Raw genomic sequence first — 27,890 nt, forward strand, 5'->3', positions numbered from 1 at the left:
TACCTTCCCGTGCAGCAGGTGGCGCTCAAGAGTATTGAGCTTAAACCTACAGGACGTGTAGCCTCTGTTCAACAAAGACTCTATGGTCAGGGCTGGAAGTCCGCTTGTACGTAGTTGCGTCTGCGTCGCTTCCGCTCCTGAGTCACGGTGAGAAGGAGAATGGCTCCGCCGGGCGAATTCAAGATGGTGGGGGACGGAACAGAGCAGGTACCGGCTGTAGGCGCGTGTATACATAATGCTAGGCACGTAGTGGCGGATGCTGTGCCCGGTTGTATGCAGCATTTTTGGTTTGTTTGTAGATGGAGCCCGTTTACACCGGACAGCAAGCAGCCTTCATGTCTTACAACTCTGCTAGCACCACATATCAGATGGGCTATTCTGCTTATAAAGCTGCCACGCAGATATAAAGGGTATGGCCACCTGTAGACCCAGTTTACAGTGTATAGGTGCCTGAAAGAGGCTGTCCAGTGTATTCAGGTTATCAGCTATGCACGGGGTATATATCTTGGTGGGCGGTGGGTGTCAGACCCCTGACACCAGCACTGATCCGGCAGATCAGACGTCCGGCCGTGGCTCCGTTCAATCACTGTCTGCAGCGGTGACCTCATAGGTCATCAAGGCAACAAACTCCATTGTGGATCCCTGACAATCCCTCTGAGTGGTTTCCATCTGGTGCCGATGAAGCCAGCAGAGTTGTGGCTTCATTGTAGGCGATCGATCATGTAGTCACAGAGTGATCTGGCTTGTATGGAGAGTAATTCCTTATGTTAGGTACATAGGGGTGAACTATGGTTTGTGATGAAAGGCAATTCCAGCATGTAAATAGGAAAGGGTTCTTTACAGTTAGCGCAGTCAGACTGTGGAATGCCCTACCGTCAGTGTAGTAACAGCCGACACTGTGGCGGCTAATGTTGGTATTGTAGGTTTTAATTATTGATGATGTATAACGATCTGTATTGTTTCAGTTTGTGTTATTAATGTGCAGGGAAAGAAGGAAACTGATGTACCTGTGCACACCTGCATTTCCAGTGACATTCTTAGTGATTGATCACAAAATAGCAAATTGTCGTTTTAAATTTTCAAGAATTTCCCCCTAAATATAGGATGAGGGATGTCAGACTTTAAGCGATCCCGAGAATTGAGCTAAGGTGTTGAGTGCTCGACCACTACACCGTTCATATGATTGCCAGAGAAAGCAGAGCACACAGCTTTGCTCCATTCATTCTCCATAGGTCTGCCAGAAATGACAGAGGTCGAGCATGTACCCATCAGCCGCATTCAAGACGGAGCACTGCAGATCCTGCTTCTCGGGGTCAGTAGGGGATCTAGTGATCAGTAAGCTATAACCTTTTAAAGTCACTAGCGGGGGTATAGAGCAGGCCCCATACTCAGCATGGTGTGTCACAGGTATGTGTGGGTGACTATATGGACACATTACTCTCTTTTATCTCCATTTTACAAAATATATGATGTGAAATAAAATCATGTTTTGCGCATTCTATGCAGTGAACTTCCTGCGGACTGTGAAATTTATTACAAGTTTGGTAGAGGACCTGGTACACTCGCAGCGCTACCACCTATCCTGGAGAGGTTACATTAATTTTAGTAAGGACAGCTCTCAGATAACACTCAGTGACCTGATTCATCAAGTCTTTTAACCTAGAATTCTGGTGTCAAAAGCTTTGAAAAGTTTCAAAAGTTTTATGAGAATTGGCACCTTTATGTACTTTCATGGTGCGACATTCTCAGGACTTGGAGGGGCCATCTCTGAGGCATCGTGCGATCACTTACTGTAGTGATCTACCACTAACCTAGCAGAACCAGGTGTCTGTCTCTGCTATTAGTTTTCTTTATCTGTGTTCTTACCGTGTAGTAGAAAAAATAAAAATTATTTCTTCTGGCATGTAGATGGAAATGGACGAGACTCGTGGTGGCACCGGCTTACGTCAGTATTATTTGTCAAAGATCGAGGATTTACAGGTAAAAAATGAGATTCCCACTTCCGTGCAGCTTGTAATGTATTCATAAACCTGCTTCATGCATCGTGTGTTGCAGAGGTCCTTTAAATATCTGGGACGGAGTTTTTTTTTTTTTTTGTTTAATTTTCTTCCTCTACTGCAGGTGACTATACCTCAAGTCTAAGCAACTTGTTCATTGTGTTCAGAGTATTGTAAATGTACTGTACACTGCAGCTTATTTCTTCAGTTATTCTGCGGTCACTCACTGTTTTGCTTCATATGAAACGATCACAAATTAATATTTTCTCTCCAGTTGGTTGTCAATGAAAAAAGCCAAAACTTGAGACGTCTTCAAGCCCAGAGAAATGAGCTCAATGCAAAAGGTAAGCCGACACGTTAAAATGGGGTTGTGTTCATACTGGTGTTTATGGCTTCTGTTTCTACAGAGTTCTTGGTGGTTGGATTATGGTCCGCTATAAGCTGCTTGGTTAGTTAGGCTTGTCTGCTCTCCTATTATGTATTTTTAACTGGATAGAATTTTGCAGCAAAAACCTGATGTACGTTTTAGTCATTGTCAGGTCCTGCTACAATGTTCTGTCCCTGTAGATAACCCTGACAGTGACAATGTTGTATCACCTGATTGTGGGTCCATGATTGACTTCGGGTAGATACTTCCAGAAACCTGTATACAACATGACAACTATTAAGGGTAGTTATGAGCGAACGTAGGTGTTATCTGAGCATGCTCAGGTGCTAACCCTGTGTCTTCTGCATGCTCGAAAAATGTTTGAGTCCCTCTGGCTACATGTCTTGCGGCTGTTAAGGGCCTGTCACACTAAGCGATATCGCTATAACTTGTGACGTTATAGCGATATTGCTAGCGATATCGCTATGTGTGATACCTACAACCCGCTCCCCTGCTGGTTATCGCTGATCGCACGAGAACAGGCTTCCTGCGGCGCTTCCTGCTGTGACGACGAGCGACGTGTGGAGCCGGGCGGGAGGACGCAGGATCGCCTGGTGTGACAGGTAAGTAGCGACCCGCGTCCCCAGCGATGTCGCTAGTGAGATCTGCCTGTGTGGCAGCTCACTAGCGACCACTTAGCGATGTACCAGTGATCCTGACCGCGTCATATCGCTGGTCGGGATCGCTGGTACATCGCTAAGTGTGACAGTACCTTTAGACCGCAACTTATTTTATGAGCATGCCAAAGACACTTGGTTAACACCCGAGCATTCTCTGAGAACACCTTATCAGAGCACATTTGCTCATTACTAATTAAGGGATTTCAGTACCCCTTATGTCCACATCGGGGAGTGAAAGCTGATGTGATGTCTGCTAGCCGCTTTGCATGTATAGTGTACAACATATTGAATATGAGTGTCTCCGCAAGATAGACATGCCGCATGTGCTTATACGCGGGTCTGCCACCTGCGTCTTTGAACGCATAGTGGAGATGGGATCTCATAAAATCCCCACCACTATGCTGTAACATCTGGACGCTGCGTCCAATCCACAGCATTTACTGACCGTGGAAACATACCCTAAGGGCAGTACAGCTTGCTAAGGCCTCTTTCACACTTCCGTTTTTGACAATCAGTCAAGATCTGCCGATTTTGAAAAAAAATGGATCTGCCATTTTTCTTTGCGGATCCGTTTTTTCCCCATTTGACTTTCATTATTGGCGGATCTTGACGGATTGCCGTCCGTTGCATCCGTTTTTGTGCGGATCCGCCAAAATGTTGCTGAGCGTCTACATCCTCAAAGATTTCCAAACGGAGCTTGCAACGTTTTTTTGGCCGGCGGATCCTCCAGACACTAATTTAACCCGAAATTCTGTGTGGTTGCCGGACAAAAAAAAAAAATTCTCCCTCTCTCCTGCAATTCCTTTAACATTCTTCATTTGGCGGATCCGTCAAAAAAACGGACGGGTGGCATCCGTTGTCATCAGTACTAAAACGGATCTGCTATCCGTCCTTTTGGCGGATTTTAACTGACACAAAAAACTGAAGTGTGAAAGAGGCCTAAGGGCGCAACTTGAGCAAGCCCTGATGCCATAGTCATTGATAACTAGAGCTGAATTGTAACATCATTAGAGTTGAGCGAACTTGTTCGGAATCGGTTGCCATATCCGCGCCATATTGGTACCCTATTCGTGCTGAATGTATGTTTGTTGATCAGTTCCGAACATATTCGGTAATTTCTACTCCCATTGACTCTAACGTTCGGCTGTGTTCGATGAACATTGCAAAAACAATATTCGATTCCGATCGCATTCGCAACCGAATCCGAACAAATTTGCTCAACTCTAAACATCATTACTTAATTTGAATCTTAATTTGAGTTGTGTAGTAGATATTAATCACGTGCTGACCGAAAGCATTTGGACACACATCTTAATCCATTGCATGTAGGTTTTTTCTTCAGCTCCATTGTTACTGACAATTGTGTGCCATCCGGCCCCTTGCTATACAGTGTGCCCTTGATAACATTTTATGATAGAATAGATTGTTACAGAGTGGAGTAAGCGAGTGCTGATGAGCAGAGGGCATAAGTCACCAGTGCTTTGCAGAGTCCAAACCTCCTCTGGTATTAACAACGCAAATACTGTGCATCGGGAGCTTAAAGGCATGTGTTCTCTAACCGACCATCTGCATGCAGCCTCACATTACCAAGCACAAAGTGTCAGATGAAGTAGTGTATATCCAACACCACATAACTCTGCAGCTGTGGAAACGTGTTCTGTGGAGTGATGACTCCCACTTATCCATCAGATGCCAGATAGAGAAGTCTGGGTTTGGTTAATGAGAATGTTACTTGTCAATTGTAAAGTTTGGGGAGAAGGAATAATGCTATGGGGTTACATGTCAGGATTTGGCCTTAGCTCTGTAGTTTCAGTGATTGAAAATATCAGTGCTTCAGTATACTAAGACATTTTGGACAATTATAGTTTCCAACTTTGTGGGAACAGTTTGTGGATGGCCCTTATCTGTTCCCATGATCGTACACAAAGCAAGGTCCATAAAGACATGGTTGGGGGAGTTTGTGGTGGAGTATCATGACTGGCTTTTCAGAGATCAGATCTCAGCCCCATCCTACACCTTTGGGATGAGCTAATACTGTTATTGTGAGCCTGACCCTCTTGTGAATGAGTGGGCAAAAATTCTGACAGTCTGACTCATATCTTGTAGAAAGTCTTTCCAGAAGTGTGGAAATGGATATCGCCGCAAATGGGGGAACAACTCCATAGTAATGTCTATGGAATTAGAAGCTCATAAAATGATGTCCAAATACTTTTGTCCACATAGTGTATATGATAAATGCATACTCTGCAGCTTATCATTTACAATATATTTACCAATCTCTGAATTTAAGTCCTGGTTCCTATTTTCTCCAGTACGTCTGCTGCGTGAGGAGCTGCAGTTACTTCAGGAACAGGGATCCTACGTTGGAGAAGTGGTGCGAGCCATGGACAAGAAGAAGGTGTTGGTCAAGGTGAGTGTATACACCACACATTGCTGATGACCTGTAGAAAGACATCACGTAACTGACCTGTCGCCTTACAGGTCCATCCCGAGGGGAAGTTTGTTGTGGACATTGACAAAAACATTGATATAAATGATGTGAGTATTTTCTCTGGAAAACTAGATATTGTGACATGTATGCTGTAAGATATTTATTACTTACCCCGAAAAAAACTTCTCATTAGGTGACGCCAAACTGTAGAGTGGCTTTAAGAAATGACAGTTACACCCTGCACAAAATCCTGCCCAATAAGGTGGACCCACTGGTGTCTCTGATGATGGTGGAGAAGGTCCCAGACTCCACATATGAGATGATTGGAGGTTTGGACAAGCAGATCAAGGAGATAAAGGAAGTCATTGAGCTGCCAGTCAAACATCCTGAGCTGTTCGAAGCACTTGGGATTGCACAACCTAAGGTTTGAGATTCAGCTTACCACTGTGTCCTTGTTTTCTTATCTTGACACCAAAAGAGGAAGAGGAGGGGTGTGATGCTTAGGACCATTGTCAGGGACCCGAAGTGGAGACCTACAAAGTTACAGGACTTTGTCTCTGGAAAGATAACCTATTTTTCTTCCTTGCTCCATCAGTTGATGTAATGGATCTACGCAATGATTCGCCAGTAAACAGAACTCTGCGGCTATTTATTTTAAAGGGTTCATTTTAAGATGTCTCACAGAGTTTGTGTGGTTATATTATAAAGTATGTATTATGCCCTCACATACTACTAAATTTTATTTTTTTTTCTTGCAGGGTGTGCTTCTTTATGGACCCCCAGGTACAGGGAAGACATTACTGGCCCGTGCCGTTGCACATCATACAGACTGCACATTTATCCGTGTGTCTGGATCCGAACTTGTTCAGAAGTTTATTGGGGAGGGTGAGTATAACTGTTTTGTGGAATTATATTTGGGGCATGACTTTCCACTGAAATAAAAGTGGTTATAGAATCTCTGTAAGGATGCAATCAGATAAAACTACAGACGCTATACATTAAGATCCAATCTAATTCTGTCTTCTAATTGTTTTGGATAAATCCATTTTTTCATAACACCTTAAGAAGCTAATAGTCGTTGACTATAAGTTTACAGCTCTTACACTGAGTCATATTATGACTGTCTGAATGTGGACCCCGATAAAGATGAGCAAGAAAGTTAAATGAGTCCTGACACTAATTGGAATGATTCTGTGACTAAGAAGTATATTACTCCACCAGTAGATGTATTAATTCTTACCCTCTGGTACATTATTAGGAGCTCGTATGGTGCGAGAGCTCTTTGTCATGGCTCGAGAGCATGCTCCTTCTATCATATTCATGGATGAGATTGATTCCATTGGATCGTCTCGGTTGGAAGGCGGATCTGGTGGGGACAGTGAAGTGCAGCGTACCATGCTCGAGCTGCTGAACCAGCTGGATGGCTTTGAGGCTACAAAGAATATTAAGGTAATATTATACTTAGTGCATTAATAAACACGGCCTCTTAGCTTTCATATTTTTTAATACAAATTTTTAATCCTGTAATTTGCCCCCTTTTTCCAGTCATCTTTACATTAGGTTTTCCTTGAGACATTCTTAGATTTCTCTGTTATATTCTCTATCTCTCTATCTTTGTGTTAATTTGGTTCAAGAGAATGGAAATTGCTTGCTACAGACAGAAAAAATGCAGTGACAACATGGTCCTGTGTAGTTTCCATCAAAATTACGAGTCACAAGTACATCCACTTCTTGTCATTACATTGTTTTTACCCTATATGGAAGCTCGCCTCTGAGGCAGTCAGATGATAAAACCTCCATCTGTTGATAGAGCAGTCTCGTTCAGAAGTCAGTATAAAAAAAATAAATAACCGGACCGATTTTCATCAGTGTTTTGTATCAGATTTTCATAAGTATTTGGTCAGTGAGTCTGTTTTTACCATCTGTAATATTCTCATGTTTAAAAAAAAAACAAAAAAAAAACTACCACACATTTGGAAAGTTTCTCCTGCCTATTATAGTGACAGCAATCCGATGGCACACAGAGAATTCATGTGCTGTATGTGCCCTTCACAGACCCATAGTCTTGTGGGTGTTTATGGTCCGTGACTTTGAAAATGAAGATTATAAAGGAACTCGCACTCCCTTGTATTATCATGATCAGAAGGAAAAATTGTATGTTCTAATAAGAGAAAAAACTTTGGCACCGTATCAAGAGGGAGGTTTTTTTTTTTTTCACTTTATTAACCCCCTACTGACGGAATAGTACGTCAGCTGGCAGTATCCCCCGCTTCGAGGTGAGCCCACCTCAAAGCCAAGACATGTCAGCTGTTTTAAACAGCTGATATGTGCCCGCAATAGGTGTGAGCAGAATCACGATCCACCTGCGCCTATTAACTAGTTAAATTCCGCTGTCACTTGATTTGGGGTCAGCGATGCATTGCCATAACAACCTGAGGTCTCCTCGAGACCTCTATGGTTGTTGATGGCAGATTGCTATTAGAGTCACGCTGTGGTCAGCGTTCATGGCAATGCTGTAATTATGCTGCATAGAGGTGATCTATGGATCACCTCTATGTAGCAGAGCCGATCGGGCTATGGCAGCTTCTAGCCTCCTATGGAGACTATTGAAGCATACCAAAAAAAAAAACATAAGTTCAAATCACCCCACTTTCGCCCCAATAAAAATAAAAAACCCCACACATATTTGGTATCGCCGCGTTCACAATCGCCCGATCTATCAATAAAAAAAAGCATTAACCCGATCGCTAAATGGCGTAGCGAGAGGAAAAAAAAAATCAATTACGGGTTTCTTTTGGTCGCCACGGCATTGCATTAAAATGCAATAATGGGCGATCAAAAGAACGTATCTGCACAAAAGTGGTGTTATTAAAAACGTCAGCTCGGCACACAAAAAAATAAGCCCTCACCCGACCCCAGTTCACGAAAAATGGCAATGCTACGGGTCTCGGAAAATGGTGCAATTTTTTTTTTCTTTAGCAAATTTTGGAATTTTTTCACCATTTAGATAAGAGAACCTAGACATGTTTGGTGTCTATGAACTCGTAATGACCTGGAGAATCGTAATGGCCGGTCAGTTTTAGCATTTACTGAACCTAGCAAAAAAGCCAAACAAAAAACAAGTGTGTGATTGCACTTTTTTTTGCAATTTCACCGCACTTGCAATTTTGTACCAGTTTTCGAGTACAGTACATGGTAAAACCAATGGTGTCTTTCAAAAGTACAACTCGTCCCGCAAAAAATAAGCCCTCACATGGCCATATTGACTAAAAAATAAAAAAGTTATGGCTCTGGAAATAAGGGGAGTGGAAAACTGAAAAAAGCATCGGTCATTAAGGGGTTAAGCAGACCCGTGTATAGCAGAAATAATTTTCAACATTTCAGGCTATTTGGCCTTTGTCAAATATATACAGGTACATCTCACAAAATTAGAATATCATCAAAGTTAATTTTTTTCAATTCATTAACTTCAAAAAGTGAAACTCATATATGGGCAGCACGGTGGCTCAGTGGTTAGCACTGTAGCCTTGCAGCGCTGGAGTCCTGGGTTCGAATCCCACCAAGGACAACATCTGCAAGGAGTTTGTATGTTCTCCCTGTGTTTGTGTGGGTTTCGGAGTGGAGTCGGTAAGTGGAGCGGAGTCGGTAAGCCAAACCTGCAACTCCGTCTCCTCAATTTCCCTTACTCCGACTCATACATATATTGCTTATATTTAAGTGAAAAATTTATTGTAGTACATTTTGGTTAAGTCGGTATAAAATACTCCGACTCCTAAAATATATAATAAATTGGGTACAGTAGTTCAATGCAGAATGTGCTGAATATTTTTTCATAGGAATTTGGGAAAGTTATCAAATGTCCTATAAATGGCTGTTCTATTCCTGGTCTAAGGCTACATTCACACAGTTTGTGCTGCGTTTTTTTGAGGATACGTTTTTCAGCTGCAAAAGCAGATCAGCTTTTTAAAAAACGGCATCACCTGAAAGGTTTTTGAGCTCATAGAAAATGTTTTCAATAGCAAAAGCAGATTAGAAATCTGCTCTATATATCCATTTATCCATATCTGTCTATCCATATCATATCTGTACCAAAAAGAATGAAAGCCGGATAGCACACAGACTAACACTCCTTTTTTTTTTTTTTTTTTTTTTTTTTGCAATAGTCAGGTACACCTCATAGCTGCCCAAAAGGACACCCAGGACAGGCATTGCTCGTCTTCAGTAGCACATCAACATCAATTGATAGTTGGAATACATAGACTGCATTCACCACATCTTAAGGTGCAGGCTTTATTTTCAAGTGTAGGGGTGTGCAGTATAAGGTTCTGCAGCAGCTGAGGTGTGCAGTATGAGATTCTGCGGAACAGTATGAGGTTCTCCGCCCCCCCCCCCCCCCCCCCCAGTTTTGATCCTGGCTAAAACCGTTTCTTATAGATATGGCGAACCCTTAGGTAACCCTAAATGAAGGTCAATGGACACAGGTGGCTGAATTGAAGGAATTGCTTAATCACCTATTTACTGTGACTAAAAAATTACAAGCTGAGGATTTAACTCCTGGCATTTTCATAAGGGAGTGGAAGAACTTGCTATTTTGCCTGTCCCAAAGAGGAGATTTAATCGCAGATGGCATTTCTGCTTCAATGAAACAGAGAGACACAGCTATTACAAAATAAAATTTTTCTGGCAGCTGTTTGTGGACCCAAGTCATCGTATATTGCTTGATGATCAACCGCTTGCTAAAGGAAAAGAAGCTCTGACTGAGGTAGCAGTTAGGATGAGTGGCCAGCGGTTGAATTTTCCTATTTCTTTGAGAGCAAGTGAAACGCTTTGCTGAAATATGGTCAATCTGCTTGCTATAGGAAACGGAGTGAAATCTTTTTCCTTGCGGCAACGCTTTGCCTGCTCCATGTCATCCAAATACTTGTCAAAGTCAAACTCCTCATCTGATGAGGATGAAGATATGGCAGCAGTAGCAGCACTGTCAGGACCCAAGTCCTCTTGCGCCTGGCTGTCCTCCTGTAGGCCACTCATCCTAACTGCTACCTCAGTCAGAGCTTCTTTTCCTTTAGTAAGCTGTTGATCATCAAGCAGTATACAATGACTTGGGTCCACATAAACAGCTGACAGAAAATTTTTATTTTCCAATAGCTATGTCTCTCTCCGTTTCATTGAAGCAGCAATGCCATCTGCAATTAAACCTCCTCTTTGGGACAGGCAAAATAGCAAGTTCTTCCACCCCCTTATGAAAATGCCAGGAGTTAAATCCTCAGCTTGTAATTTTTTAGTCACGGTAAATAGGTGATTAAGCAATTCCTTCAATTCAGCCTCCTGTGTCCATTGACCTTCATTTAGGGTTACCCATATCTATAAGAAACCGTTTTAGTTCAAGCAATCGCTCAATCATTAAATAAGTCCTGCCCCACCGAGTGGCTTGATCGACAATTGCCCCTTTCCCAGCACGTCTCCCTTCAGGGGTTCTGGCGGCAATAACCAATTTCCTCACTTTTCCAATCAGATTTCCAGCATGTCCCTCTTGCAGACTATCTCTTATTGCCAGCTGCAGCGTGTGCACAACTTTCTCCATCTCGGGGCCCAGGAATCGGATCCTGTGCAGGGCAGGCACCCCTCCCCCTCCTGTCTCTGGTGAACACGGCAGAAGACAGGACAGAGGAGGGGAGATTGCCCCCTGCAGTCTGGAGCCGGTGCAGGACGGGAGCACTGCAGCTTACAAGAGAGTTTTGAGGTGCGTGCGTGCCCCTGCTTCTAGGGGGGGTGGGGGGGGCAGCTGCCCCTCGCTGGCTACGGCCATGATTTACCACAGCGTTATTTTGCGGATCCGTTTTTTTGCAGTAAAATGCAGTGACTCTGGCCATCCCAGCAAAGTCAGTGGGTTTCAAGATATGACATTCAGAAACATTATTTTGTGAGGATCCGTTTTTGGGCTGAACGAGCATGTCAGTTTGTGCGGCGTTTTTCTAATCTGCTTTTGCTATTGAAAACATTATCTATGAGCTCAAAAACCTTTCAGGTGATGCGTTTTTTTAAAAGCTGATCTGCTTTTGCAGCTGAAAAACGTATCCTCAAAAACGCAGCAAAAACGCTGTGTCTGAATTTAGCCTTAGATCGGGTATAGAGCAGCCATTTATAGGACATTTCATAACTTTCCCAAATTCCTATGAAAAAATATTCAGCACATTCTGCATTGAACTACTGTACCCAATTTATTATATATTTTAGGAGTCTGAGTTGGTCCATTTTATACCGACTCCGACTCCTGACTCCACAGCCCTGGTTTCATCCCGGTACTCCGTTTTTCTCCCACATTCCCAAGATATACTGATAGGGAATCTAGATTGTGAGCCCCCATTGGGGATAGTGATGATAATGTGTGCAAACTTTTATATGTTAAAAGCAGAATATGTTAGTGAATATGTTAGCGCTGTATAAAAATAAAGATTATTATATAGGGTCATTACAAACTGAGTGATATGTTTATTTCTGTTAATGTTGATGATTATGGCTTACAGCCAATGAAAACCCAAAAGTCATTATCTCAGTAAATTAGATTACTTTATAACACCAGCTTGAAAATTGACTTTAAAATCTGAAATGTTGGCCTACTGAAATATATGTTCAGTAAATGCACTCAATACTTGGTCAGGGCTCCTTGTGCATCAATTACTGCATCAATGCGGCGTGGCATGGAGGCGATCAATCTGTGGCACTGCTGAGGTGTTATGGAAGCCCAGGTTGCTTTGACAGCAGCCTTCAGCTCGTCTGCTTTGTTGGGTCTGGTATCTCTCATCTTCCTCTTGACAATATCCCATAGATTCTCTATGGGGTTAAGGTCAGGCGAGTTTGCTGGCCAGTCAAGCACAGTGATACTGTAGTTTGTAAACCAGGTATTGGTACTTTTGGCAGTGTGGACAGGTGCCAAGTCCTGCTGCAGAATGATATTTCCATCTCCAAAAAGCTTGTCAACAGAGAGAAGCATGAAGTGCTCTAAAATTTTCTGGTAGATGGCTGCACTGACTTTGGTCTTGATAAAACACAGTGGACCTACGGCTCCCCAAACCATCACTGATTGTGGAAACTTCACAATCCATTTTTTCAATCTGGTGTTATAAAATATTCTAATTTACTTAATGTTGATGATCAATCATCATTACCTAACAGAAATAAACACTTGGAATAGATGACTCTGTTTGTAATGACTATGTAATGTTTCACTTTTTGCATTGAATTGAAATGAAATAACTTTTTGATGATGCTCTAAATTTGTGAGATGCACCTATATATTGTTAAAAAATGGTAAAACCTGTGTATGTGTGTTTACATATATATTTATATATCTATCTCAAGAATCTACATACGTCACCAAGAGAATTTTACCAGCAGGATATAGTATCAAGGATAAATGTAAAAATTAAATATAATGAAAATAATCACCATGTAGGCATAAACATTTCTAACGGCATTGTGTCTAATAAAAACACTATTTTGGATATATGCAGTAATCTCTCTAGAATTTTCAAATGATTTCTTGGAAGGTGATATTTGTTCAAGTATATTCTATCCCTGCAAGGAAAAAGGGTAACCAAAGTAAGTGTTTACCATATTTTCAGACTATAAGACGCGCCGTACCATAGGACAAGCCTATTGGTCAATTCTGTACAAATATCCCCTATCTTGGTAGGCATGATCCCCCAGAAAAACATTAAAAAAAACCCCCATAAACCATTATACTTACCTTCCTGCCCTCCTTCGCAGCATCTTGTTCCGATGCCATCAGCTGCTTTATGCTTGTAAGCAGCGCATGGCAGGGACGTCATGAGCTGCTGACAAGCCGAGGACAGCTCCCGGAATACTCGTTGCTCTCCACGCAGGGCCTATGTGCTTGGAGAGCAGTGATATTCAGTGAATATTCATTGCTATTTAATAGTGGGCACAGTGTTGGCTGCAGTCGCTGGCTTCCTGCAGCTGATGGGCTTTTGTGTGTGCCTGCTACTAAAGGGAATGAAGATTCACTGCATTCAATGCCTATGGGAGTGGTGAGCAGTGAATTTTCATTCCTTAAAGTAGAGCGGACACTCTAACTCCCCGCAGCAGCAGGAAGCAGTGTCCGCTATTAAAGAGAAATATAGCTTTCCCCTCCCATGGGCATGGAATGCAGTGAATATTCATTTCTCTTTAGCAGGGGGCACAGGAGTTAGCCGGAGCCGCCAGCTCCTGCCTCCTTTGACCCCCCCCCCACTGCTGCTCCCCCACCTCCTCACCACAGCCACAGGTAAATCTGTGCTATAAGACGCACCCTTCACTTTTTTTTTTCCTCAAAAAAAAAAAAAGTTTGTCTTAGTCTAGTTTCACACTAGCGTTCTAGGGCGCAGGGCCGCCGCTAAGCCCCGCCCCCGACTGCACCCCCTCCGGTCAGTTTCTCCTCTGATCGCATGATGCTGCATGCGATCAGCGTACCCTATATTAAGCGTTGGGTACGCTGACCGTGCGCTGGTATGATTTTGCTGGCGCTACGCCCAGCGCACAAAAATGCAACACAGCGCGTTTTTGTGCGTGGGCGCAGCGCCAGCAAAATCATACCAGCGCACAGTCAGCGTACCCAACGCTAAATATAGGGTACACTGATCGCATGCAGCAACGTGCGATCAGAGGAGAGACTGACTGGAGGGGGCGCAGCCGGGGCTTAGCGGCAGCCCTGCGCTGCGCCCGAGAACACTAGTGTGAAACTAGCCTTATAGTCTGAAAAATATGGTACTTTAGTTATATATTTTCTTTGTAGATATAGAATATACCTGAATGAACTTTTCTTCCAAAAAGAAGAAAATTCTAGACAGAGTATTGCATGTACTGTATTCTTAATTGCGGTTCTATTAGATACAATGTTATACATTTATTTCTATGCCTACCTGGTGATGATTTATTGATGATATATCCTGCTGACATTCTATTAGTGACATATGCAGATTCCTGTTATGTGTTTTATCTCCCTCACAAAGGCCAAATGAGCTGAAGTGTTGTAAAAATACCTGTTTATAGCAAAAATTTCCATCTATTTGTTTGAAAATGGACATCTTTTCATCCACAAAAAAAATATCCATACAGACTTTAGTGGGTACATGCTTTATCTGTGAGAAACCTGGATTGAACGCTTACATTAAAATCGCACGTCTAAATGAGGCTTTATCCGATTGGAGAAGACATGGGATGTTTGCAAAGATCATGGAAATATGTAGATGTAATGGACTCAAATAACGTTGCTTTGACAGTAACTACCAAGTTGCAGCTTCAGAATGGACAAAATTTCAACCCCCATGTTCATCTGCAGTGTGTGGTTGGACCCAAAGGTTTCCTTTAAGTGTCTATTATTAAATGGGGTTGACCAGGTTTGAAAACAGAGTCTGCAGTTGCATTATGTGACCACGTTTGCATACATTGGGCTTTTTTAAACTTCTATTGAGCGAAGCCATATCAGCCTAATCAGCAAGTGACTTCAAATATTCGTCATGTTACATCTCGCTTTCACCAGCATTACCAGTGAATCATGACTATGTGCAATAACTTAAGACTTTGCTCTGAAACCTGGACAACCTCTTTTAAAGGGAACCTGTCACCAGGTTTGGCCGATACGAGTTATAGCCACCAACTATCTGGGCTGATATATAGCATTCTATAATGCTGTATCTAAGCCCCCAATCTGACCTAGAAGAACTGAAAAATAACTCACCTGTGGCGTGGTCCGGTCCAAGGGGTGTCGCTCTTCTTGGTCCGGTGCCTCCCATCTTCTTTTGATTGCCGTCCTCCTACATGGATTGTGTGGATGACACATCTCTGCATCATCCAGTCTGCTCCGCATCGCACTCCTGCAGAGGTGTACTTCTCTGCCCTGTTGAGGGCAGAACATAGTACTGCAGTGCGCAGGTGCAGGGAAAGGTCAGAGAGGCCCAGTAGCTGCGCACTGCAATACTTTGCTCTGCCCTCAATAGGGCAGAGAAGTGCGCCTGAGCAGGAGTGCAATGCTGAGCAGAATGTGTGGATGATGCAGGGACGCGTCATCCACACGAACCAAGAAGGAGGACGGCCATCATAAGATGGGAGGTGCCGGACCAAGAAAAGCGTCACCCATCGGACCGCAGGTGAGTTTTTGTTTTTCAGTTCTTCTAGGTCGGATCGGGGGGGGGTTGAAAACAGCAATGTAGAATGCTGCATATAAGCCCTGAAAGGTGGTGGTGGTAACTCGTAGCGGCCTAACTTGGTGACAGGTTCCCTTTAAAACGACATTAGAGAGCTCCTCACGCGACAACTGGAAAAGCGTTAAATACAAAATCCTTGTGGGGGTAAATCCAAAAACCTTGTGGGGGAGGGGGGGGGGGTAAATCCAAAAAACTTTAATGAAACTGTTTTTGGCAAACTGAGATAATCAATAGCAATATCGGATAATTCTACTCTGGGGTGGATGTCTATTTGCTCAGCGCTGTTCTTTTATCCATTAGTTCTTGGTCTTTAGCAGGTGAAGGACAAGTAGCATTGAGCATGGTTTTTTTTTTTTTTTTTTTTTTGTATTAGACTAATGGATTTTTCCACTCTTTCTACCTAGGTCATTATGGCAACCAACAGAATTGATATATTGGATTCTGCTTTGCTGCGCCCAGGTCGCATTGACAGGAAGATTGAGTTCCCCCCTCCTAATGAAGAGGTAATTATCTGCACTGTTGGGCGGGCGTATGGATTCTTTTTCGGTTCGGTTTGCTTAGTACACCTCTGTCTTCACTAGCACTTTATTTGTGTCTGTATACATTCCGCATTGGCGTTACAAAGAGTGAACCTATTTGCCTAATACAGATTTGCACAGGTTCTACCAAAATGTGTAGACCCCATACATAAAGTGACCGTGGCCTCACAAGTTTCTGCAGAATTTATGGCCTGTCGTGGTGGTTCTTTTTATGTTAGATTTTGGCAAGGTGTAAACTAAAACGTTTTCCTTCTACATAGGCTCGTTTGGACATTCTTAAGATCCATTCCCGAAAGATGAATCTGACACGTGGTATCAACCTGCGTAAAATTGCCGAGCTTATGCCCGGAGCATCCGGAGCAGAGGTGAAGGTAGGAATTGAGGGACACATTTGGAGAGTGACAGTTCAGTCACACAACTGAAGCAGAGGGATGTATCTGTGCTATTGGCCCAGCACCCAGGTCCTTGCAGATGACAGATTAATGGGGAGCAGATGTATATTTGCGAGACTGCTCTATAGCACTCATCACCGCCCACAGTCCCAGAACGCAGATCACTGGGAAACAGATGTGGAAACTATTGTGAAATCCCAGTATACCCCCTGGACATATCTGTGTTTAACTCCCATTCTCAACTTGTTACGCCATGGCCTTATTTTGTGAGTACCATATTTCTAATGGGAATGGATGCCAGTTATTTTCTGAGCTGTCCCCCCCCCCCCCCTCTTTTTTTCTTTTTTTTCTCTACGTTTTGCTTCCAAGCAACTGCACATAGGCGAGTTTTCATGAAAACATTGTGGCCTGTAATGGCTAGCAGAGCACAATTCTTCATGACATTTTGGCTGCTTTTATGTGAACCCATTGCCTGTAACACGACATGATTTATCATCCTTACCCTACATGTGTGTGGATGTCACAGCGGCGGCTTGATAACTGTAGGTCACTGGAAATATATATCTGCACCAGGTGGTGCTGCAGATCCTGTGATCGCTGTCCTAGGTGACTGAGGGAAAGGAAGACCCAAGAGCGCTTATTTATCACAAGATGAATAGGTGATTAGACAGACGCAAGGCGCTTCCTCCATCACCCTAACACTCCCCCGCAGATTGATCTCAGAATGCCGATCAATTTGGGTTAGTTGAGGCATAAAAAGTTCACAAGCCTGCCAAGTTTACGTCCCTGTTAGGATGTGCAAAAGGTACAAGCGCATAAATTTCCTGCCAGTATTAAATTGACAGGCAATAATTCTTTGGTATAGTGAGTATACAACACAGAGAGGCAGCCAAATGATCTCCGGGAGGAATGGCATTTCTGCAAATATAAGTACATGCAGAGGCGTAGCTAGGGGCTCAGGGAGGTTGAAACATCTGAGTGGGCCCCTAACCAGGTAACCCAGATTACAATTAAGGTGGCACACCCTAATCGTGGGTATAGGGGGACCTCAGCAGATGACCCTGCTGTAACTGAAAAAATCTCCACAAAGGCAAATACTGATATTACTGCCATATGGTGCCCATATAGTGGTAGATGCCAGACCTGGAGAACATAAGATTACAGTACAGTTATACTGTATATAGTGACTTACAGCTGACATTCTTTCTGATGGAGTCGTTCACTTCTCCCGTCTTTTCTATATTGCTCAGACCGACATGACAACTTCTCCAGCCAGGACTCGTTTGCAGAGAATACAACAAAGACACATTTGACTTCTCATATTTCCAGCACTGTCCCCAACATGTACATACTCTTCATTCTGTGCTGATACCCCAATACTGAGCCACTGCTGCCATGTGTCCCTATTAGTGCACCTGCTGTTTGATACGACTCCTCTTACTGCCTCACATAGTAATGCCCACTACTGTGCCCTTTACATAGTTTATGCCCTCACAGTAGCTCTTCTACTGTACAATAGCCCCTCACATTGGCTCCCATGCTGTATAATGGCCCCCCACAATGTTTCAGGGAGCCCCTGCATTGTATGCGAGTCCTGCCACACATTTTAAATAAAATACATTGCATCCTTTACTCGCCTAATATAGGATCCTGACAAGGCCTGGGTTGACCAACGTGCTTTCATCGCACGCACATGACATCAGTGTCCTAGCACAGCGCGATGACTTCACCGCTTCGGGATTCTGAAGTTCTGTGCTTAGGGCTGGTGCTTTACCTGCTGTTCTGTAGACTGCAGGTTTAAAGCGACATGGGGAGAACTGAGTTGGCGGCCAATCAGTGTTTGGGTGTGTTTACAGCCGCCGCTCATGATATAGTGACCTGTAACTTAAGTTGCACCCAGCCACGTATCTATTTTTGAAAACCGGAGACTGAATGAAGTGTTTCCTCCTGGCAGATGGGCTTTCATTGTGGCGGCCACACGGCTTCAGAACGCTGTTGACCTGCAGATAAACAGCGTTTTTTGCCATGACATGTTCGTTTTACTACAGACCATGCTGAAATATTGTATCAATTTCACTCATTCATATTCATTCTGTCCTCTTTATCATCCTTTTTAACCCTTTAAACCCCGCCGACAAGCATTAAAATGGCAGCCCTCAAGTGGCCTTATTCCCTCATTGCTGTTTTTAAATGGTGATCTGGAATAAGCCTGTAGCGCCCCCCAAAGTCAGACGATCTCTGGGATTTCCACTATCAGGGGTAGCAGAGACCCTGGAGAACATGATCAGGGCTGGATTTTCTGGGTCCCGATCACGTGATTGCCGTTATTCAGTGACTAGGGTTGAGGTTAGGATTGTATTATGGTTAGGGTTGAGGTTCAGTGAATAATCGTGATCCTGTAGAAAAAAAAACTAGCTGCTGTTACAATGATTTCTCTCTCTTCTGACATGATATACATGTCAGAGGAGTGATAATTGATGTCCCCCAGTCCCTCCTGCTCCAGCCCTCCGCGTCCTCTTCCTGGAAAACAAAATGGTGGGCTCAGTGCGCCTAGCAAGATCAGCTGGCAGCAATAGGGAATTTTTCCTATTGGTTCCTTTTGATCACTGTGATAAACCCTGTCACAGTGATCAAAAGAAAAAAAGTAAATCAAATTCCCATTTGTCACCCCCTTAGCTGGATAAAAAATCTGAAATTAAATTTATTTCCATTCTTTGCATTTGGAGTTTTTCAAAGGTGAGAAATGATGGCTAGTGTTGAGTATAAATGCTCACTGCTCGGGTATGCACCGAGTATCGCAGATCCCCCGCATGGTTTTTTTTTTTTTTTGGGTGTCTTTCTTAACAGCCACAAAACATGCGGGTTGGGGACTTGAGCATTTCACTCGAGCACCTGCGACAAACTAGGAGTAGCGATCACTTGCGCTCAACACTAATGATGACGTATTCAATATGACGACCTAATGTTTCCAAATTCTGTGTTGTACTTGTGGGTTCAAAATGCTCACTATACCCCTGGATAAAATCCTTGAGGGGTGTGGTTTCCAAAATGGGGTCACTTGTGGGGGGTTTCCACTGTTTAGGCACATCAGAGGTTCTCCAAACGCGACATGGTGTCCGCTAATTATACCAGCAAATTTTGCGTTCAAAAAGTCAAATTGGGCCCTTTCCCTTCTGACCCTTCCGTGCGCCCTAACTGTGGTTTCCCCCATATATAATTTATATTTTTAAAAATATGCGACTGGTTTATTTTCCCAGTCACAGTTGAAATGGAGCCTCTTGGCTGCGTAGCAGGGCTGAGTGAGTTTTCTCGGACCCAGCAGCTTATTCTCCCTCACTATTTACAGCCATCACTTGTCTGCTTGATCAGGGGGAGGAATCGCAGTTCTCGCTTCCTGTTCATTTATACACGGCTGTAGTTCAATACCATGTGTATCCAGCGATTGAGAAGGCAGAGACTGTCATAAACCATAGATGCCTTATCTATGGGGAGCTCGGCTGTGTCTGACAGCTGGATCTCCGCTTTAACAGCTGCTCTTTAGAATGTCACTGCAGAGTAGATTGTGGACTGCCTGGGCGCTCGACGTGTGAGCGGTCCGGAAGCTGTTAAAATCCATTTTACTTCTTGAATGTTCCTCAGCACTGTTCCTTCTTACATGTAATACACCTGTAAGAACATTATAATTACGCGCTCGCTCACCTGCTTCCTTCTGATCACAGGGCGTGTGTACGGAGGCAGGAATGTATGCTCTGCGTGAGAGAAGGGTACATGTCACACAGGAAGACTTTGAAATGGCTGTAGCAAAGGTAAGATGATGGCTTCTCCTGTCCCTGTGTCTCTGCTTAGATAATGCAGTTGTAAGGATGGCTTTCTCGTGTAAAGATGAAAGGCTCCTATTAAATCTAGCTGCCGTCACTGAGGAGCTGGTTATATTAGAGCTGCTCTATGAACTTCTGACATATCTAAGTACAAAAAGACCTTCATCTTGAACTTCTGTGGCTGCTATAAAGCTTTAAGATAACTTGGTTTGCTGGGACTTGTAACTCCACAATATTTTAAGAATGGCGCCGTATATTAATACTAGGTAGAGTTGTCAGATGAAGCGCTGCCATGTTGCAATATACTATGTGAAAACTGAATGCTTCTGAGAATGGCTGATTAGGAGCGGGGAGAATGGAGCTGCATCCCTAAAGCCACCCATGGATGTTGCTGCAGCAAGCTTGGAATCCTTGGTCTCCTTACCTTTTATATAATATATTAGGACTCCTGCTACAAATTGTATTGTAATATTTTGTCTGAGGAATGTTTTGGCACACTGAATGCATTTGGGCACAGAAATCAAGATCTGCTGCTGGCAGCTACCTTTACAATTGCCAACCAATGGTGTCCCAGATGTGTCGTTGGGAAACCAGTTCGGAGACACTGAAGACTATGACGTCATGTTTAGACCACTCGGGCTGCTCACAGTAGCATGAACAACATGCAGCCTGGTGTGTTGAAAAAACGACTCGAGACACTTTGAAGAAATGGCCATACCTCTGATTTCACCTCCAAATCATTGTAGTGCTAAGTGTTTAGTCCAGCTACCATACATCATGCCATCTCACTATAGTCCCGAGAGTAGGACCAGTGTGACGTTGCCCATGAAGATATCTTCATGGCATTGTGCATGTGGTCTCCAGACCAGTCTCTGGCCATCACTGCATCCAGGACAACAGCGAGATGTGCATGATGGTCTTTAAGAGCGGTGTTGTGAAGTCATGAAGAGGTCTTCGAGGGAACGTCACACCGGTCTTACTCCTGGGGTTATGTTGTGGGGTGGCATAACGTACAGTAGGTGGACCCCTCTAATCTTCATTGCAGCTACACTAACAGCTAGATGATACTTTGATAAAGTATTGGAACCAGTGGTATGGCCAAAGTGTCCCTTTCATCACAGCAACACCAGACTACATGTTTCTAGTGCTATTGTGAGCAGCCTGTGTAGCCTAAATGTGCTACCATGTCCCGCACGACCTACCATATAATTCCCTTCCACTTACCCAACTGCATTGTAGAATTTTACATAGTCTCTATTCTGTGAGTGTGACAAACTTAAACTGCACTCAGATGTCATGCAACCCGATGTTTCCCACATACTTATTGACTTGCATTGCCAAGTGCGATCCGACTATCGGATCAAGCTTGGGAATGTAGCTACCGTATATGCTCGTGTATAAGCCGAGATTTTCAGCGCTTTTTTTTTTTTTTGTGCTGAACGCCCCCCCCCTCGGCTTATACACAAGTCATTGTCCAGAAAGCCGGTGGTGGAGGGGGCTTCCAGAAGACATTTATACTCGCCCTCCGTTGCTGCCTCTCCGTCCCAGCTTTTTCCTGTGTTCAGTGGTCACATGGTACCGCTCATTAAGGTAATGAATATGCACGCCTCTCCACTCCCATAGGCGTGGAGCACATATTCATTACCTTAATGAGCGATACCATGTGATCGCCGAGCACAGGAACAAGGAAGAGCTGCCGGCCCGGGGCAGAGATGAATTGCAGGGACACGTGAGGAGGGTGAGCCATGCTGGGGGGGGGGGGGTGAACCATGCATACAACAGGGGGAGCCGCACATACCAGGACACGGATGAGGAGACAATGCATACCCGGCTTATACTCGAGCCAATAAATTTACCCTAGGTGCCTCGGCTTATACTTCGGTCAGCTTATACTTGAGTATATACGGTATTTGTTTTTTTTTTTTTCTTTTTTTTTTTTCCTGGGACACTAACAGTAATCCAAGAGGAAACTGTTTTGTGGAATTGCACTGTGACCGCAAATACGCTAGCTTGCCCTGCCCTCAAGGCTGGGTGCACACGATCTGGCAGTAGCAGTGCTTTGGATGTAGCGCATTGTTGCTGCTGTGTATGGAATGCAGGTGAATCCTCATGTGTTTACTGAACCGAGCGGATTCACCGCGTCCAATACATTGTATTGGTGAAATTGACATGCTGCGGTCTTGTAAGTTCTTTTCAACTTTCCCTCGCGGTACTTGTCCGCTATCGGTCTTGTGCCGGTATTTAGCCTTAGATGGAGTTTACCCCACGCCTTGGGCTGTATTCACAAACAACTCAATTCCGGGGAGACTGGGTCCCTCCGCGCAGGGGGCTGCTACCGTGGACTGGGGCCACTATTAGGACTTGGGTCTCCAAGATACATCGGGGTGGTCTGGTCTCTCGTCTGCCACATTTCCTGATGCCCGCCCGTGTTAAATCTGCAGCAACTCTGGATTGTATGCACCTGTTTAATTCTGCGTGGAGTTTTCCAGACAGTAGATTCTTTGTGCTACATCTATTCAACTAATATAGGAACAATACACTTGACCCAAGTATTAATTCATGTACATAAAGTGAAGTGCGTATTAACATATTGCTGCTATTTTCAGGTGATGCAGAAAGACAGCGAGAAGAACATGTCTATAAAGAAACTATGGAAATGAACACGCCATACGAGCTCTTGTCAGCCCCATTGTGTGCGATGTACAGCTGCTGCTCCTGTTTCCAGCCTCCCTTGTGTAGTCAGGGCACCCGAGGGCAAACACCGAGAACTGAGCTGTTGTTGTCTCCATCTTACTGTAACCTGCCAGGGGGCTGTATCCAAAGGGAAAAGCTCCTGTCACAGGACGCCATGTATTGCCGATCCCGTTACCCTGACATGCATGTAAAAGCCCTCATTCTGTATTTCGGGTGTGTAATTGAAGATCACAAAGCAGCAAGTAGGATTGTGAGATGTCTTTTCAATTACTAGCGATCTGGATTTGTTTTTGTAATATTACTGGAACTGAATCTGTCATCTGTTTTTAATAAAGAACAGAACAAATTTAAAAAAGAAAAGCTTTTTATTGTTATTTCTGAACCATTCAACAACAACGAAATATTAAGCAAGGAAACATTCAGACCCCGCTCCCGCAGCGCTGTAAGCTGCACATCACTAACAGATCATGAGAAACGACTGCAGCCATTTTACCACATGCCTATCTGCCATAGACTGCAACAGCCATACAGTGGGGTCAGACTTGAAATGCAGTTATTAATTAAAAGGGGTTGATATATATTTTTGTTTAATGATGGATCATCAATATATATGATGGGTGGGGATGTGACACCCAGCACCCCTGTTGATCAGCTGTTACTGGCGCTGTCAGGACGTTCTACTATGCTGCGGGAACACAGCGGCTCTGTTGGTTCTATAGTGGCAGTCGATGAGTACTGCAGATCCACCCATTTCCATGACCGTTTATCGACAGGGCTGTCGGGCATTGAACCCCCACTGATTAGATATTGGTGACCTATCCTAAGGATAGTCCATCAATAAAATAATGGCCAACCCCTTTAAGCACGTGTCCATTTATGTGCTATCACTATTAGAGTAATAACCTGTATTATCCTGAGCACAAAATAGCCCATATGTCTTTTATAGGGGAAACTGTCAGGATGGGTAGGAGATGTGGCTAAAGCAGAAGTATCATTTCCGCCTCTGTCGTGAATGCTTCACGTCCCTTCCCCTCTGGATTAATGCCTGTGGTGGGCTACTGATTGGACATTACAGCCATCAATAAAGAGTACAGGAGTTGTACAGTGCTCTTACAGACGGAGAATACTTTAGCTAGTGACTACCTCCAGTGCCAGAATGAAACTTCATTGCAAGGGTCATGCTGCAAACAAAACCAGTTCACGCATACGTGTACTTCTAATTTTAGTGGCCATTACCGAGTACTGCACATTCTCTCGCATTCCCCTGAATGGCTGTGGTGCTCCACCCTGTACACTGTAGACATCTGCTGATCGGTGTGGGTGTCCACCCCCCCCCCCCCACACACTAATCTCAGTTTAATTACCTATCCTTTAAATAATGCAAAAAACGCTACGTTGCTAACTAGTAAGTTCAGACGGTGGATGAATTATTTAAATTTTTTTTTTTTTTTTTCACCGCTCGCCCCCTGAGGGGAACAAAAAATGTGCAATTGTCAATACAGTGGCATTTGTAAAGTATGTTCACATGCTGCAGAATCTCTGCGGCTAAACATCTACATGGGAGTGGATTTTGTGCACCCTCCATTCAGATGTATTTATTACAATAAATCTTCCAAGTGTGAACTTAGTATTAAAAGCCAGAGACAAGGGGCTGTGGAAGAATAAAGGGGGGAAATATTCTACAGTGGTTTATGTAGAATTTTGTCGTAAAAGTTGTATCGCAACTATGGCCTCGATCCATCCAGACGGGTGATTTTCTTGGCCTTCTTGATGTGGGGGCATTTTGGAGTCATTAAGAGATGTACGTCTGTGACTGGGGTAAAGTTTCTGGCGTAAGGAACGCCACAGCTAGTCATAGATTACATGGATTGTGATGTGACACCCCAGCTCTGTTCCTTTTGGCACAGCTGGTGGAAACACCAAATCGTCACAGCATTTGCACATCTCAGAGTCGTGCAAAAACGTTGAGTTGCTTTGATAACTTTGGTGTAAAATATTTACCCCTCCAAAGTCCACGTTTAGCTTGTGTACAACTTGTGCCCGTGTGGCTTTCACCATAGCCCTCATCCAATAATCCTGGTAATGAGTTGGTGGGTGAGTGATGGCTGCTGTGTGAGCAGACCCCAAATAGTATGGCCTATCCTAACTTACATTCAAGCAATTACAGATACCTTGTTCCTATATCACAACTTTTCCTGAATAAACTTTCACAAGGTTTGTAAGCGTTCCTATTAGAACTGGAAGAACAACCCACATATGCATCCATCCATAGGACGTGCCCTGAGAAAATAACAATATGGCTCCAAATTGCACGATTGATTACATTTTGCAAGGCAAATTCACAGCATCGTTCCCATGCATCCTTGGTTATGCAGGCTGTGGGATGTCATGTTTTATACACAGGAAATGATATGACGCACCATCAGAAAAGGGAACAAATATTCTTGCAAACATGGCTGCTGTTGATTTACCTTAGACTTAGTAGTGCAAAGATCTTATATATTAGCAATTTGCATATTAAGTCCCCTAGAAAGAGGAAAACATAACATTTCACAATATCCTCAAACTACTAAAAAATAAAACCCAAACCCTTGTACCTAGCATCCTCCACCAGAATATAGTGCAAATGGTACTTATGTTTGATCTAATGAATATACATGAAAAATGACTAGTAAGAAACTGACTTGGATGTTGCTCTATGTCTACAAACAGGAAACCAGAAACTCAAACCTTATTCTGAAGTCTTGGGACTCTCCACCGGGTTATTCCTGAGCTTTGGTAATGTGAAGATATAAAATGTCACTTGTGTTTGGCACTTCTGGCCATGTATGCAGACTATTGCATGAGCACTACTACTCTCAGCACGATACCCTTTCAAAAACTCACTAAGGCTAGTTTCACACTAGCGTATTTTCCATGCAGCGCACGGCGCCGCTAAGCCCCGCCCCATCCGGTCATCGCCACCATCGCACACGGCTGCATAGGGTGCGCAGGCCGTGCGCTAGTAGGATTTTGGTGTGCGCTGCGCACTTTTGAAGGTGCGCCAAAATGCAACATGGTGCGTTGGGCGCACCTTCAAAAGTGTGCAGCGCACGGTCTGCGCACCCTATGTTAAAGATAGGGTGCGCAGATCACATGTGGCCGTGTGCGATAGTAGGCGGCGATGACCGGATGGGGCGGGCAGGGGGCGGGGCTTAGCGGCGCCGGGCGCTGCATGGAAAATACGCTAGTGTGAAACTAGCCTAATGCTGCATACAACGTCTTTTAAATGCCGCTTAATTTTCCCATACCAATACCTCTTCAGGAAAACACTGGCAGTTTCGCTATCGCAGCAGATCTCTTAGTGGAAGCTGCCTGAAGAATGAGCACGTCACATCCCTCAACCACTTCAGGGTTTCCGAACTCTGAAGCAGTTAAAAGAAATGACCCAAGATGGAACGTGCACAGCAGTGTCGCTTTGACCTTGCTGTGCATTGTTTATTTTATGAAGCACTTTTTCAGGTGGATTAGGGACAGAATCCGCCTGAAAAAGATGTGCACATGGCTATATATATATATATATATATATATATATATATATATATATATATATATATATATATATATATATACACATACATATAAGACTGTCAAGTTTGGGTCAGGAGACGTGTGGACAGTCTGTGCATCGGGGACCGTGATACCCGGATGTCTGAACTCAGCCTAAAGCTTAAAAATGTTTTAATTCCTTATTTAGGCACAGACAGTGCAGATAGTATTTTGACTATTTGGATCACTATGATATGTCTTTGAGTTGGGTTTTATTCCAACTGGATCTCCCATGGTTCCACTGCTCTAAACTTCGATCACTAGTTGGACCTTCAGTGATCCAAGTTGATTTGAGTGGAACGACATACTGCTTTTCTGATGTCCGAAGCATTTCTGTAGCTCTTCTGAATGAACCTTAGGTCCCCAAACTGTTCTGCAGCGACCCATACTTGGAGTCACACAACCCTTGATGGATGTCGGGGTCCAATGGTTACATATGTAATAGAGCCACTTGAGGCAGCTCTTCTATGAAACTACTAGTGATAAATTCAGCTTTGCACTATCTATGCATGGCAGTTTTGGGAGTTTTTCTTGCAGCACTGTTTCTGGAATGACAGCACAATTGTAGCCTTGTGGACGCTACGTTAGTAATTTTTTTTCCTTCCTGAAGGTTTTTTTTTTTTTTTTTTAGCTGTATGTAATGCCAAATATTCCTGCTCTGAATATATTTTTAAACTATATATTTAGAAAAACTGAATAATCATTGCATGTATTGTTCTAGTGAGTTGTGACTATACTATGTGGCTTTAGTAGCAAATCCCACTCCTACTAGCTGTTGTGGTGATACACCATCAAAGCAGTGCCAGCCTAACCTTCTAGTAGTGAATCTGTGCAGCGTGTATGCCAATGTTTCCCACCAGATCACTATTGCTCTGTGTGGAAACAGTTGGATAAAACTAATGTATGACTTTGATTTAAGCTTTGGCATTGCTGATTGTCTAAAGCAAAGCATTTATAAAAATCGAAGGCAGCACATCCCTATCGTACCTGAGAGCTGACAGTCATTCCAAGGTGACTGAGTACATAACAAAGATTTACATTTACAGATAAAAGACATTAAAAACAAGGCACATGGAATGTATAGAAAGCTTGTTCTGGAGAGGGTTTAGGTGAGACGAATCCCCAGAACCTGCTCTAGTTCCTGTCGCTTTTGCTGGACCTAAAAGGGAAAAAATAGTA

At 43.6% G+C, this 27,890-nt stretch overlaps 2 protein-coding genes across 4 annotated transcripts in view; one reads left to right on the plus strand and one right to left on the minus strand.

The window, feature by feature from the left end:
* On the plus strand, positions 1 to 23,483 carry PSMC5 (proteasome 26S subunit, ATPase 5). 2 transcript variants are annotated; one of them, XM_073582362.1, is made up of 12 exons: positions 1 to 207; positions 1,909 to 1,980; positions 2,272 to 2,341; positions 5,357 to 5,454; positions 5,526 to 5,582; positions 5,669 to 5,899; positions 6,234 to 6,360; positions 6,734 to 6,924; positions 16,085 to 16,183; positions 16,480 to 16,590; positions 20,331 to 20,417; positions 23,036 to 23,483. In XM_073582362.1, the coding sequence occupies exons 1-12, from the start codon at positions 160 to 162 to the stop codon at positions 23,087 to 23,089; spliced, it is 1,245 nt and encodes a 414-aa protein (XP_073438463.1). In that variant the 5' UTR covers positions 1 to 159; the 3' UTR covers positions 23,090 to 23,483. The 2 variants fall into 2 exon arrangements, with proteins under 2 accessions (XP_073438463.1, XP_073438464.1); XM_073582363.1 differs by having other exon boundaries at positions 8 to 147.
* The window catches only part of SMARCD2 (SWI/SNF related BAF chromatin remodeling complex subunit D2), a 52,346-nt gene continuing 47,925 nt past the window's right edge, over positions 23,470 to 27,890 (minus strand). For both annotated transcript variants that reach the window (XM_073582359.1, XM_073582360.1), the window contains exon 13: positions 23,470 to 27,870. In XM_073582359.1, coding sequence (XP_073438460.1) covers positions 27,817 to 27,870 — 54 coding nt within the window. In that variant the 3' untranslated portion in view covers positions 23,470 to 27,816. The remainder of the gene's footprint in view (positions 27,871 to 27,890) is intronic.

This window comes from Dendrobates tinctorius, unplaced genomic scaffold (assembly GCF_039654945.1).
Source record: "Dendrobates tinctorius isolate UK_male_01 unplaced genomic scaffold, ASM3965494v1 ptg000071l, whole genome shotgun sequence".
Lineage (NCBI taxonomy): Eukaryota > Metazoa > Chordata > Amphibia > Anura > Dendrobatidae > Dendrobates > Dendrobates tinctorius.